We start from the raw sequence: 14,970 nt of genomic DNA, 5'->3' as shown, positions 1-14,970 counted from the left end.
AAGCACAATTCTCCGCTTCGTGCTTTTTCCTGTGCAAAAACATCTTCCTAGCCAATTCCATGTTGCCATCTCCCTCTGCTCCTCTGAGCCTCTCCCTGCTCCAGAGGGGACACAAATCCAGAGCAAGCACTGCAGGTCTCTGCTTGCTGACATGAGTCCTTCCAGCTGCTCTGCTCCTCTGACTCCGATGTCTCGGGGTAGCTCCTCATACCCATAGCGCTGTCTGTGGCCACTTAAGGGATGAGATCTGAGCACCAAGGAGAATAGAAGCCATTGCATTGTTGAAAGTTCTCCCTCGGGACAGTGTGGGGAGGTTGAATCATTAATTAAGTAAGCATGGTGGAAAGTCCCAAGCTAAAAGAGATGAGTCACTGGATTGCCAGCCCTGGATTTGCATGGACGGGGCCCAGGCTCCCTGCTGCATCTTCGAGATGACACCTCTCAGCTTATCACGAATCATGAGGAGGGAACCATAAAATTCCACTTCAGCCAGAGCACGGAAAAACACAAGCACTGTGGGTCCAAGACATGCCAAATAAACATGAACCGGAGAGAAAAGTGGAGAGTTGGTACCTTCCTCATATGGAGCTGAGGGACTGCGGGAGTAAGCGATGGATAGACCCCAGTAGCGTGGGGTAGACAGGGCAGCCTGTCAGCACGGACAAGTGGCACACTCAGAACAGAAGGAATCACTCTTATGGCACCTTCCCACTTGTAACTGAACAAGCTGACAACCTTCCCAAATGTTTTCAGGCAACAGAATTTCTGTTGCTTCGGACTATGGGAGAAGCGTTTTTGCGCTGACACTTAGCAGAGCAGCAGCACAGGTCCTGACTAGGTCAGTAGGGCTACACAGGTGAGTTTTCTTGTGCTGATGCAACCATCTGCTGACTATGCTTATAAGCTGAGTCATGTAGTCCATGTTACCTGTTTTTTTTTTCCATTCTTTGTGAAAACACAGAGATTTTTATAAGTTGTGTTCTTTGCAGATCTATGTCAGCGAGCAGGATAATTGTACTTCGCTTGTGTAGATAACTACAACTCTGAGAGTGGATGTGGGAGGGGGAGAGAGATATGAAAGCAGCATCCTTACCTTGGCAGTGGCTCCGGTTCAGCCTCTTATATCCCTGGGGACACTCCACCTGCCCGTTCTCAATCACAGGGTGTGCTGGGAAGAAAGAAAAGAGTGCGGGACATCAGCAGTAGAACAAGCCACCAGCATCCTATCTTGTCTCTGCCCTTCTTGCAGAGGGGAAAGGGTCCCCAGGTCTGCCTTGGATGGGTCTCCAATGACTCCCAGGGAAGAGGGAAAGGTGGGAGCAGCCACATTTCCCAAGCAGTGTCTTCTGCTGCTTGGCAGGTACCAACATGGTGACCCAGAGGTGCTGCCTGCACTTCATGTCTACCGCTATGTCACCGGCTCCCAGGCCAGCTTGGATAGCCAAGTGGCACGTGACAAGGGGGATCAGAGTGAAAGGAATGACAGAGGTCCTTGACAAGATGCTGCAATAACAGCCCAGGGCCTGTTTATCATGTTCACCTCTTTTTTACTGCATGTGATTTCCTGCCCTGATCACTCTCATCAAAGAGAATTTCAAATTGGTGCTTAAAATAGTTTTGTGGGTTTCAAAATGCCCTATAACCTGCACAATTAGACCTCTTCAAATTTTTTAAAAGCAAGTATAATGTCACCCATAAATTCCAAGGAGGTCAAATCTAGGCATCGTATTTTGGAGCAAGGGAAAAGGAATCCAGGAGGTGACAGGCTGGGAAGTGAGTAAGCATGGGGTGGGGTAGAAAGAAGGATGCTTTGCGTAGGGATGGGATTTTCCCAGGGTGGGGTTTCTTTTTTATTTTCTGGACTGTACACTTGGGAACGAGAAGTGCATGTATCAGCGAAGTGACTGTCCAGCTGTATTCCCACCACTTGAATTCCTCCTGCCTGGCATCAGTAGCTCACACCCTGGTGTCATACATGGAAAGCCCTCCATGGCAATAGCCACACTGGGGATCTGGCAGATTCCCAATGCATTGCAGCGTTCGAGAACCAGGGACAAACTGAGACCATCCTTGTGGCAGGAGATGGTCAGAAAGAGTCTGCAGAGGTTAAGAACTCAAACAGCACGCTGGGGATAGAAAACAGGCGTGTCTGTTACTCTTTGTCCTGGACACTTGGACTCCATAATGCAGTTTAAAGCCATTCTAAGACACGTCTTGAAAGGCAAGAGACCAGCCTCCTAGGATAAAGGCACTTGGGAAATAAAAGACAGGAGAACAAGTTGTTCACCAGCCTGTACCAGGGAGGAGAACAGAAAGCCTGACTTCCCCAGGTACATTAAATGAAGCTACAAGGTTTTCCAGGTGCAGAGAGATCCTTAGTGGCTGGATGAATGACTGAGACAAAAAAATCTGTTCACCATCTTCAACAGTTCGGTTATGAATTGTAAGCAGAAGGTGCTTACAAGTATCTGGGTGTTAGGGGTAAGGGTGTTGCTGGTGATACTGGGAATTGCTGGGTACATTTCCAGCCTTCTGGGAAGGAAGAAAAACCTCTGGCTCATGGGCTTCAGGCTTAGTGTCCCAGTGGGATTCCAGGTCTTCTTAGACCGTGGTCTGTGGGCTCGGGGCTGCCGACAGGCATTAGCTGTGCTTGGAAGCGTCTTCAGTCTCAGCACGATATGGTAACAGACACTCAAATGAAGCAGCATCGTTATGTGTGAGCCCCCCGATGGGGAGCCAAGCGTGCCAGAGATCAAACAGCGACGATATGTGTCAGAGCCCCACTCCCTCTGTGAAAAGCCTTTGTGGAGAAACAGATCCTGGAGCATCCCTCTGCCAGATGCTGCTGAGGAGAGGGCAGAGCAGAAAATACCAGTGATGGGGGGTGAGTAAGCAGGTCTCGTGCCACTTCAGCACTCACATGACTCCAGCCTGCAGAAACCTGCAGCTCCTTACTGCAGCAAATCACTCATGAGGCTGCGGACAAACGCCTGCATTTTGCAAAGAAACACGTGTTTCCTGGAAAGAATAACTGTAATGTAACGTGAGCAGATCTCTCTGTACCAAGGGGAACCAAGACGGTGTCTGAAGTCCTGGATGGAGGCTGCTCTCTTTTTGCCAGGACCTGGCCTCGAGGGAAGACAGCATGTGGCTGCAGGAGGATGTAAGCTATTAACTCTCAGCTTTGTACTTGGTTACTTGAGGAGAGGACCATTTCCTTCCATGAGCTCTGATATTGCTGAACTACAGCAAAGATGGCCAAAACCCTTGAAAAGCCAGGCTAGGACACCTGACTTTCCTGCAAAGGAGATCAGCATCCACCCCTCTCCCATGCAGCTGGTAGGAGTGGGAGACCAGCTTTGGAGGCTATTCCTCTGGAAACTAGCAAAGGGAAAAAGCCAATCTGATGATCGAAGAGGGCAGAAATCTGTCAGCATCCACAGCCAGAGGGGTCCCAGCCTCCTGGGTCTGTCTGTCTGTCCACAGTCTCTCCAGGAAGGGGTTCTCCCAGAGCCTGCAGCTGGGGATAGAGCAGCTGAGCTACACGTGTCAGGCAGAAGGATTTCAGGCTTGCTGAAGGCAGGAAGCTCTGGCTCCTGATTCAAGGGTGTGATTTCAGAGCCTCGCCTCCTGGGCACTTCAGCCCCAAGGGTGCTGTGCCGAAGCAGTGTGCTCACCAGGTATCTGCACACTAGCAGCCCCCCTCGGCTCTCCTCATTGCTCCCTCCAGTTCTGCTTCATCCCATCCCCAGTGCTGCTTTCCGCAAGCTCCTCAGGCACCAGGGGTCCCCACTGGGATGGGGCTCACACAAAGGAGCAGTAAGATCACAGCCCCAGAAAGGTGAGCACAAAGCACATGGCCCAGGACTCCCACCAGCACCTCTGCCCCAGCCAGAGCAATACTTGAGCACAGCAGAATCAAAAGGATAATGAATGCACAGAAATCAGGCAGAAGGATTTTGCAGCCTAGCAGGATGATCTTTAAGCAGCTACACTAGTTTTCCATCACTTCCTAGGAGAAGGGGCTTTACCCAAGGGTCCTGGCTCCCCAAAAACTGTCTGAAGATGAGACGAAGAAGCTCAAGCTGATGGTGAAGTGAAAAGAAACGACTTCTAGTGGTGGTAGCCACAAGGGCCTGAACACAAGGGCGAGCCAAGGTTTGTAGGATAAGATAATACATTGCATTAGGCCAGCCAATATCACTCTGTTAAAAGGGGAAGAGGCAAGGCTGCGGTCAGATGAGAAGTGAGGAAATGCTCGGCTGCCGAAAGCTAGCCTGTTTCTTTCAGCTCTTTCCATTTGTCACGCAAAGGCCATTATCCCTCTGAGACACCTTTGCTGAACTCCTTTGCCACTTTCAGGACTCACAGACATTTCTGGAGGCTTTGGATGAGCTCCACAGAAGAACCTCCACCCTGGCTGGACCCCAGGCATCTCCCCGTGCCCGCAGTGGGCACAAAGCGTGCGTTCAGGTGGGTGGCTGCTCTGCCTCTGCTTGCCCTGGGTTTGCCAGCACGTGGGAGGTGAAAGGAGGCAGAGTGCCTGGTCTCGTGGCATCTGTAGTGGTGGGGGTGGTGGACCCAGTCAAACCTCAGCCTGATCAGCCTCCACTGCAGAGAGGACCTCCGCTGCCGAACTCGCTGGGAAGAAAACCAGAACAGCTCAGACCCCACAGCAGCCTCCAGAGACAAAACACATTGGAGATGCCACACCAAGAAGTAGGCAGGGCTGTGGGGATAAGCTGTTCCCAGGCAGAATAGACAAGAGGGAAAGGACACAAATGCTTCAGTCCAGATCTTTCATGACTGCTCTCCTCTCCTCTGGGTGGCATGTGGCAGGCAGGTTCCAGCAAGCCTTTTTCCAGTGCCCCAACAAAGGCTGTGGTAGCCGGGGTGGGGAGGGCATGCACCCGTGCTGATGTGCCATATGAAACTAAGCCCTCTGCTTCAAGGCGAAAAGGGTGCTCGAAGGAAAAAGACTCTGGTAATTACTGTCGGCCCTCGGGGTCATTTTGACAGAGGGAACCTCATTCTGTCCCACAGTGGCTTCCAGCTGGGACAAGATACCACCGCACCTAAAAAACCCTTCACTTTTGCAACACTGTGCTGCTGCGTGCCTAGACCACAGCGCTGCACATGAATGATGGGCAAAACAAGCACTCTACAGAACAAGGAGGTCCTGAAAATGCAGCACTTCCCCAAGTCAAGCATTGCTCTCTGTGGTACTGCCACAACCTTGCAGAGGTTTCAGTTACTTTCCCCACCCCCAGCCCTTCTTTACCGTCCTGGACTGACTCCCTGTGGCACATGGTGTAGTGGCGGCAGAACCAGCCCCCTCCATAACCTCCTTCCCATATTTCCAGGGTTTTTTTTCCCCTGTATCCTCCCCAATCCAATCGCAACAAGAGCAGACCAGGGGGTTGATTTTCAAGGGGCTTCCTGTGGCTGTTCCGATGCCTGCAGGCACAGCGCACGGCTTGAGGAGCCGCTCGCTCGGTGTTTCTGATGACGAGGGCTCCATGGGTGAGCTGCCACCCCGCTCACGGTGGGAGGTCTGTTTGGGGAGTGCTGCGGCCGCCAAGCCAGACATTACGAGATCCAACTTTCCAGTGAAATTCAGACTTTTCTCTAGGACAAAAAACTTGAAAAAACACGGGGAGTGGGAATAAAAACAAAACAATAGCCTTCAAAGACTTGTTTCTTAATGCAGTTAAAACCCATAGGCAGGATGAGAGAAAGCAGCCCAGGAAGATCTGCAGCGAGCACAGACAGTGGGTGTGCAGCCCAGCCCACGCTCAGGCTGACTGCAGCCTGAAATAAGGGACAGGGGGCACTGACAAACCAGGGCCTGGAAGATGCAGGTTTGCTGCTGCACCCAGAAATTTCCCCAAACCCACATAGTAAGGTGAAACTTGTAGCTCCTGGGCAGTACTGGAGGTGGTGTCCATCACCAGTATGGGCTTCTCCTGGAGCACTGCTGGTCGCAGATGGTGTGTGATCTCAGGGACAGGGAGGAGGTGGAGGAGGAGGGCTATGACCTCCTCTGGGCAAACTCTCTGCTACCAGTTTCCTTTATCCCCATGGGCCTCAGGGGGGGCAAGGCTTCAGGGAAACCAGTGTCCAAATCCACACTTGCCCTGGCGTCTGTGTCAACCTGCAGCTTGGGTCTTGTTGGGTTTAGTTTCCACAGACTATCTCTTGAACTTACTCCAGCATGTTCCTCTTCGCAGACAACTGTATACCCCAAATAGTATCTGATCTGGAAGGTAAGCAGGAGTAGCTCTGCTCAGCAGTATGCCTGCTACTAGTTGCACATCCTGAGCTTGCCACAGGACAGGACATTCCTTCTGCACAGCTACCTCTCCATCACTGCTGAAATACCCTGCCGGTCCTTGAGCTTCCTCCCAGCCATGTCCAAGTGTCTTTACTTCAGCTGCTTCCTCAGCCTCCAATTGCCTTTTCCCACTATCAGTCTTCTCCAGGTTTTACCTTCCGGCTCCCATATGCTCCTACCTCTCTGTTCTAGCCTCTCAGTAAGTGCTCCACTGCATTCTCGGAGTACTAAAGGTGCAGGAGGGTCATTGGATGTCTCCACCTGATTTATCCTATCTTGCAGTGCAGCACATTTCATCCAGCCGTCTCTGTCTGGAGCTGAAGGACTGCAGCCACACAACAGCATACAGGTGTCCTGCCACTGTCCAGGGCCCTGTCTCTGGGTCATCTCTCTGTGATTTGGTGACAGCCTTCACCCCAACAGCTCACAGAGCAAGCTCTCCCCTTCTCCCGGAGCTGTCTCTGACATATCGTAGCGTCCCATCTTCAGCTCTCACATCAGCATCAGCAAACTCCCAATGACTTCTGCTGTACCCTGCTCAAACACCCATCTCCATGCCCGGTTCTCTGAAGGGGCTTAACAATACACACCCTCCCAGCAGCAAACCAGACAGCCAAAAGCCTGAGCAGAGCCTAAGGAAGCCTCTGAGACTAATGTAACACCCACTACAGAGAGTCCTGGCCAGGTCAACGCCCACCTTACCTTAATTCTGAACCCAGCTTTTAACATGGTCTCAGGATGCAGAGGAAGGATTCGAGTGCCTTGGCTTTTCTGACGCTGGGCAAAACACAAATAGTAGCAGGGATTGGTCATGGCAGGTTTTCTCGGACAGATGCCTGCCTCCGATTCTTCTTCTTCTCTGATGTCTTTCCGCACACAAACACGTCCCAAACATGAAAGCTGCAGTCGATGGAGACATCCGGACATATCCAGACTCTACTAACAATCAGTGTCTCGGGCAGACAGTCAATCCAAACAAGTTCTCCATTTGTCTAGCTCTTGCCTGGCTGCACTTCTGTACATTTGTAAGTGTTTACACTGAACTAGCTTCTGCCATTTCTGTCTCTGGTTGCTGGAATTAAACTCCCAGCACTGTCAAGTCTACTCGGGTGCACGCCTCCCCGGGACACACGAGTGCAAGGAGAAGTTCTCTCTGAAGACCACAGTGCCAAGAAGAAAGCTGGAAACATCCACTGGACATGTTATCTCTGTGCACGAGACACCAGTTCACTGAACTACAGCCCAGTGACTCTAAGTGAGCGCAACACAAGCCAGCAAGACCAGGAGACAGAAGGAATGTGAGTGTGGGATGTGGTCTACAGGCAGGAACAACGTGGAGCGATGCCTTCGCATTGGACAGGCATGGACCTGGAAGCCCTGGCAGCGGCAGCACAGGGTGATGAGGGGTCACAGTGCTCGATGGCTCCATTAGAGCGGTAAGATCATGGAGAAAGGACTGTTTCCCTTACTCCATTCTGGGGTGAGATCTTTAGTGCGTGAAAACAGCGTGCCAGAGGAAAGCATGCCAGCCATCTGGGCTTCTTACTCCGCAACAGCCGGGCTCTCTTAGGCTGCCTCCATCAAGTGTCTGCTTTACAGCTCCTTTCACTTGCACTGTGTGGTCTCCAGCATGTGGGGCTGGTTACAGGGCAGTCAATCAGAGATAGCCAAAGGAGGAAGATACTTGTACACGATTAAAGAGAATGAAAACGGCCCCTTCAACTAGCCTGAATCCCTGCCAAAATCAACAAGAGCCATTTGGTCTCCAAGGGGGACCTTTATCACCCAAAGCCAGCGGGACTGAGAATGGGATTTTCTTGTGGCACAGGAAGACAGAAGATCCATGGGGATACGTTTTTCATATCTCCATGGAATTAATCTGAAAAAAAGCCAGAGAAGCATATGTCCACTCAATGAAGACCAACAGTGACAACCTCACTTGAGTTTCAGCTGCTGCTGGGACACAGGACATGCTGAGCTGTGGAAATGGGACCTGCTGGCAGCTAGGAGGCATTTCTTAAGTGCATATGCTCTACTGGCTGGCTGATTGCAAGGACCACACGGGAGTATTTAATGCTTATTTTCATGTCTGGAAGCCTGTGATAGAGACACATTGTGAAGCCTGAAGATCTAAGTCCAGCAGAGCAAACGACTGCTGCAGCTCTAGCCACTGAGTGATACCTAGCATCCTGGTACAGAGAAAGAGAAAGGAGGTGCAGAGGTTTTGCAGCCATCTGTAGCCTAACCAAAGTGTTAAGCAGCCCCCCTGCTTCCTAGTGGGGGGAGCACAGAGACAAGGTGAGAAACAGGGAGACTGCCTGCAGGGTGGGGAAGAAAAAGCCATGACTGGGGATGCAAAGGTTGGGGATGAACAGGCGGAGGGTGAGACCTGTGTGGGGCATTTCCTTGTTTGTGCTGAACCTGGAGACCCCATGGTCACCCCCGTACCACATGTGCCCAAGGCTCCCTTGGGGCTGGCATGTGGATAAGGGCAAGCAAGGAGCAGTGTGGCCTGGGGCCACAGCAGAGCCATGCAGAGCAGGAAAATGACAGCAATCAAAGCTCCCCAGATCTGCACTGGGTTCCAGGATGCTGACAACCTCGTCTGTGATTGTGAGGAATTTGGCTCCAGCCAGCCTTACCCCTGGCTGAGGAGGAGCTGAATTGAGGGAGGATAACGAGATGCAAACAGCTCTTGGGAACATGTGTGGGAGCAAGCGGGGCAGCCTCTGGGCAGAGCTAGAAGGCACCAACACCACACTTCTTGCACAAAACCTGTCGCCTTGGACATCTCCACTCTCCTCAGGGGTCAAAATCTCCTGGACCATGGGGTCCAAAAGCAAGTGAACGAGCAGCCAGGCAGTGACGAAAGGGGGCAGGCAGGCAGCAGAGAGGCGAGCAGCCCCCTGCCCGCGTTGTGTTGGACATGGGCACCTTGCCCTGCACCAGACTCGGCCAGCACCAGCTGCCAGAGCCACTGTGCCTGCGAGGCTGCCTCCCCCCAGCCAGGAGGCCCTCAGCACAGCCTCTCCACCACAACACGGCATGGGGCCGCAGTGCAAGGGGCCGTGCCCATCACAGAGCACCCCGAGCAAAGCGGCCAAGGAATCCCCGTCTCCTGCTGGATCAGTCTGTGCAGCTCCCAAGCACAGCAGAAACGGAGCTGGACGCCCGTGCCCCTGGAACGGACCCCGGGTGCACTCCTGCCAATTGTTTGATGTAGTGTTATTTCCAGAGACCCTGCCAAGCCCGTGTCGGGCCCAGAGCAAGCCCGTAACTCTATAGGGCCGAGTCTGCAGCCTCCTCCACCACTCTAGGACTGCACCTCCTAAAACCACGGCTCTCTTTTACCACTTTTCCCTGCAAGTGGGGCTAGCACGCCGGGAGCCACCGGCCGCACTGGGGTTTCACAGGGGCAGCTTGGGCAGAAAGTGCTGAGCCTGCACCCAGCACCAAAGCAGGATGCTGCTTGTCGGTGCATGGGCTGCAGCAGGGCTGCATGACCTGTCCACAGGGGCTTTGGGCAAAGGAGAGTCACACAGCAGGGGGGCGGCTCCTCCGCTCCATGTCTCCTCAGCCACACTTTGGCTTGCCGAGTGTGCGGGCCATCCCTCACGCCATGCTGGGCAGTGGCGGTACTCACCTGGCCGGGGCGGGCAGGCCAGGCAGTGGTCTGCACCCCAGAAGAGCCCCACGCTGCCGCAGCAGTCCTCCAGCTTGGTCAGCCCTGGCAGGGGGTTGGTGCACTGTGGAGAGAGGAGCAGAGGATGAGGCTTCTGTGGCATGGGGAGGGGATGCATGGCCGGCACTGCGGCCAGCTGGCACGGCTGTGGCAGAGCCAGCACTGGGGATGATGGTTTGGGGTCAGAGGCTGGCACGGCCCCCTTGGCACAGCTCCCCACTGGGATGTGGTGGGACCAGAGACGCAGATTAAGACAGTAAACAGTTGTGCAGACAGAAAAACATGAGGCTCCCTCGACTGCACCCCTCGGAGGGGGAAGGGGACATCAAACAGAGCAGGAGATGAACCAGAGATGATATCACCCAGCAAAGCCCTGGGATCAGCCCCGCGGCTGGCTGATTAGCCAGCAAAATGGGTGCACCACTCCAGCCCGGCGGGGAGCTTGCGGTCAGGCACTTTCCTCTGCTTAATGAGTCTCTCTTTCCCGGCCCCCTCGCCCCCCCCCCCCCGCCAAGGCCCTCTGGATTACAGGCTTCCCCATTAGAGCGGAGCTGCTGCAGCCCACAGGCCGGAGCTGGCCCCAGTCCAGGCGCGCGTGGCCGCCTGCCCAGCGCTCACATACCGATCGGCTCGGCGGCGGCTGAGCGGGGAGAGGCAAGTGCTCCCCGCCGGGCTCCTCGCTTTCCCGGGCACGGCATCACCCCAGCTGTGTGAGGTGCAAGCACACCAAGGGTACCCCCTGCCACCCACCTCGCCCCTACCAAAGCATCTCCCACAGCCTGTCTGGGCATCCACAAGCATCTCCGTGCATCATCATCCCTTCCCAGGGTCAAAGGATGCTGTCTCCCCACACAGAAGCGGGGCTTTTCCAGCCCCAGGGGTTGATCTCATTTATTTTTGCACTAGGGAATAGCTGAGAACTTATCCCGCTAGAAACGGCTTGGATGGGAGTGACTGAAGGACGGGATGGGAACCGGGATCAGCCCCCCAGAAAGGGCTGGGGAGCGGTGGGGAGGGGACTCGGTCCCAGGCTGCCCAGCCAGGGGTTCTCGCTCAGCACAAGCTGCTCCAAGGGAGCTCACAGGTGTTCCAGTGGGTGCCAAAAGCCTCCAATGCTTTTCCAGTGACGCAAGAGAAACATATGGGGAAAGACAAAATAAGAAATTACGATGACTGTGGGACAGGAGTGAGAAAGCCCCTCACGTGCGTTTGCTTCCCAAGCCCCAACCGAGCTGCCCAGGAAGGCGTCGTTCCATGGAAATCAGACTTTCATTTATCGTCTGAGAGGGAAAGGAATTTTCCTATGTTTTATACGCTTCCTACAATAATCGCAGAGCGTGGCTGTAAATGTTGCTATAAATAGGGCACCCTTTTCAAATGAGACTGTGTGTGAAAGCCATCAAGTCTGAGCTGCACTGCCCCAGGGCACAGCCTGGTCAGGGCAAGGCAGCGAGGTCTCCCTGTTGGGCCAAAAAAAGGGATTTTTCCCCCAAGTACTAACACACTGCTGCCCGTGCCCACGGCACCTGGGTGATGTCCATGCCCGTGGCACCTGAGTGATGCCCATGGCACCTGGGTGATGCCCATGCCCATGGCACCTGGGTGATGCCCATGCCCATGCTGATGCTGAACAGCTTCACACAATGAAAGGCCACACTCCCTGGCCCATAAGCCACTGCATCTGTACCCCAGAAGAAGAAAGGTATCTACACACAGGTGACCCCTTACCTGCCCATGGAGAGCCTCCCGAAAGCACCTCCCCAGCAACCCTGGGGCTTGCTGCTGCTGCTGGCCACCCTCTGTGGCGATGCTGTTGCCATTCCCATTGGCATAGGTGTACCAGGGCACGGCGGCCAGCTGAGGCACCAGGACCGCCTCCACGCTGTTCTCCTCCGACACCTCTGCATCACCCCGCACCCTGGCCACCTGGTGAATCTGCACGGTGGCTTCTGGAGGGTGGTTGATATGGACATTCACCAGGGAAGGGTTTAGGGAAGCTGAAAGATTAATTTACACCACAGTTGTGACAATCTGGCAGCAATTTGGCACCCCAGGAGCATCGTTGTCATCCACAAAGTCACAAGGGAGGAGGGGTAGACTAACTCCACGAGCAAATCTAGAGGAAAACTGCATCTAAGGGAAAATACTTAGTCCAGAACCAGGACAAACCCATCAAAGACTTTCCCCAGCAACCTGAGCCCTTCAGAAACCAGAGGAACCACTTTTCTAACCACCTGGCCTGAAAAGGCAAGCATAAGGACGTAGTGGCCTCCTCGGGTCTCTTAATGAAGATCTGAGGAGCACCCAAGCAGGAGGAAAATGTGGGGTCGGGAGCTGCCGGCCACGCTCACCCAGCTGGTTGGACAAGGGCAGGGTGTAGGTGGAGTGCTTCATGGAGCTGCTGGCCGGGGTCTTGGGGGCTCTCCCTCCTTGCTTCTTTTCCAGAGAGGGAGCCGGCAGGTGGCAAAACTTCCCTGTGGAGTTGGAGGGGCACCAGCACTCGTCCCGGCCCACGCAGCGCCCACCGTTCAGGCAGGGGATCTGGCAGAAGTCTGCAAGGCAAAGAGAGGTCTGCTTAGCAGAGAAGCTGAGACACTGGCTCTAGCCAAAGGGGCGGCCGTGGGAGCCCAGGCACCTGGATCTGGGCCAGCAGTAGCCCCGTGGCCCAAGGACCAGGCCCAGCACTGGGCTACGGTCAGCACTTGCAGCCTGGAGGCAGCCTGAGGTCCCTGCTGTGCACCACCATTTTCCCCAAGCTCCGCTCAGGACCGGAGTCATGGGTTGAAGATGATGAGCCCTCCCGTGGGCTCTGGGGCCACAGCCAGCCTGGGGGTCCCAGGCCCTGCAGGGCAGCCCCCCAGGGCCAAAGTGGTGTTGCTGGCACAGCAGGATCCCTCAGAGTGGGGCGGGAGCTATGGCAGCTGCATGTGGCTGAGTCAGTACAATTCCTTCTCTTCTGCATCGCCCCCTCCCCGCTTGGCAGGGTTTGTACTCCCAGCCCAGAAGGGAACTCAGCGGGGATGGGAGAGGCAGAAGGAGAGAACGGGCAGAGAGCCACGTCCTCAGAGCCTGTCTCCTGGCCAGCCTTGGCCCTGCCAGCAGCTCAAGTGGGAGAAGTGTGGAGTGGGACAAAAGAACCAGGAGCAATTCATCTGCCCAGGCTCCGAAAAAGCATCCACAGATGAAACCGAAGTCACGTCTTTTCTGGCCTCATCAGATGCTTGGAGCAACCCAGAGCGTCTCTCAGTGTAAGCAACAGTTGGGCAAGGCACGGGATTCCCTGACAGATCATCCTGACTCATTTCAGTGTGAGATGAGACGCTGTTGCTGCACATCCCTGGATGGCTTGTTAGGTTCATACCAGGGGATGAGCTCCCACTCTGCTCCAAGTTTATTTGCTCAAGCCCAGCAACCAGTTTTGGGGGCAGGAGATGCATCTTTGGACTGGGATCTAGGCAGAAATTCCCATGAACCCTCCATCAGTCAGTGTCCACAATAGCCAGACTTTGCACTCTCTCAGCATTAGAAGAATTTGAGAGTTACAGAGGCTTTCAGAGGACAAGTCCCACCAGGTCCTGCAGGCTGCTCCCACCAACCGGCTCCAAGAGGATGTGCCCAACCCAAAGCTCGGTATCCCAGTGACCTGATGAGCAATCCCAGAAGCTCTGAAAGGAGAGCAGAGGTTTCAGCAGCCCTGTTTATAAGAACAGCGTGCAACCTGCAGCCAGCTCTCCTGGCTGCCACGTGAGTGAAAGGAGAGAACAGGAGGAAATTAGGTGATGAAAGTCAGCCCCAAGACTGGATGCCAATGAAAGCAGTGAGCTGGCTCTGAGAAGGAGGGGGTGGTGAGGCTTGGCCGCAGGCCTGACTCAAACACACGCGTCCCCTCTACCTGGGGTGGGATGGAAACAGAAGTTGCTTGCCCAGGAAAGAGCAATGAGGCACGGTCTGTCTTCCTCCCCCAGAGGCAGAGGTGGAGTAAGCCCCAAAGACCCCAGGAGATGTCTTCCAAGGCACTGAGAGAGGCCCTCTCCTCCCATCCCTACAGGAGCCCAAGCCATCAGTCTGTAAAGGCAGGAAAGGCAGAAGGAGGAGAGTGAGGGAGCAGGTGGGAAGGTGGGCTGGGGGCCTCAGGGTGCTCACAGATGCGGAAGCCGGACTTGGGATCGTGGTCGTGCCCCCCTTGGCTGTAGAGAGTGGTGGTGTCTCCTTTCTCGCAGCTGTTGTAGCAGCGTCCGCTCCGGCACGTCTGTTTGCAGATGGTGGGTGTGAAGACAATTTTTATCTTCCTAATCTTCTCTGTCAGGTTGGCCCCTATGAAAAAACAAGGATAGTGCAAAGTGGAAACAGCATCTCCAGGCCAGGTGGCCAGTAATTCACAGGTCAAGCTCTGAAGCATTCCCAGAGCAAGGAGGGGTCCGTGTCCCTCCCCGGGGTAGTGCATCTCCTTGCCCCTTGCTTGCTCCAGCCTGTCCTCTGCACCAGCGTTGGTAAAGGTTTGTCAACACATGAAAAACAGAGCAAGCAGCGTGCTCTGCCTGCCCAGTCGGAGTGGCATAACTCGCTGTGAACACACACTAACTCCAGTATAAAGGGCGTTTTTCTGCTTTAGACAATATTTCTTCTCCAGCCACATCAGTAGCCGGGAGACTGGCTGCCCTTAAACCACTGGAAGGCTTTCCACAAGAACAGACACGCTGGTATCCATCAAAGAGGACATCAGGGCTTGAGAAAACCAGTGTCTCCCTACAAGCACCCCCTGACCTCCTACATTTACCTGCAGTCCCCTGCTGGTCCCCCACCACCCTCACATTAGATACGGGGGGGAAATCACACTCAGAGCTCTTGGGGGCTTGTGGAAAATGGACAACAGGTAGAACTATTGTGTAACCATGAACCAGCTGGCTCGACACCAAAGCCTTCCAGCCCGGTCCACCAAGACAGCCCCCTTGCT

At 54.4% G+C, this 14,970-nt stretch overlaps 1 protein-coding gene across 2 annotated transcripts in view; it reads right to left on the bottom strand.

Moving 5' to 3' along the window:
* The window catches only part of LTBP2 (latent transforming growth factor beta binding protein 2), a 73,201-nt gene that overhangs the window by 24,093 nt on the left and 34,138 nt on the right, over window positions 1-14,970 (bottom strand). For both annotated transcript variants that reach the window (XM_080396323.1, XM_080396324.1), the window contains exons 5-9: window positions 14,160-14,330; window positions 12,368-12,568; window positions 11,745-12,013; window positions 9,978-10,080; window positions 1,094-1,168 (exon numbers count right to left, since the gene is read on the bottom strand). In XM_080396323.1, coding sequence (XP_080252449.1) covers window positions 1,094-1,168; window positions 9,978-10,080; window positions 11,745-12,013; window positions 12,368-12,568; window positions 14,160-14,330 — 819 coding nt within the window. The remainder of the gene's footprint in view (window positions 1-1,093; window positions 1,169-9,977; window positions 10,081-11,744; window positions 12,014-12,367; window positions 12,569-14,159; window positions 14,331-14,970) is intronic.

The sequence above is a fragment of the Falco punctatus genome (assembly GCF_963210335.1).
Source record: "Falco punctatus genome assembly, chromosome: 7".
NCBI lineage: Eukaryota > Metazoa > Chordata > Aves > Falconiformes > Falconidae > Falco > Falco punctatus.
Note: the sequence above shows the minus strand (reverse complement) of the source record. Positions and strands in the feature narration are given on the sequence as shown.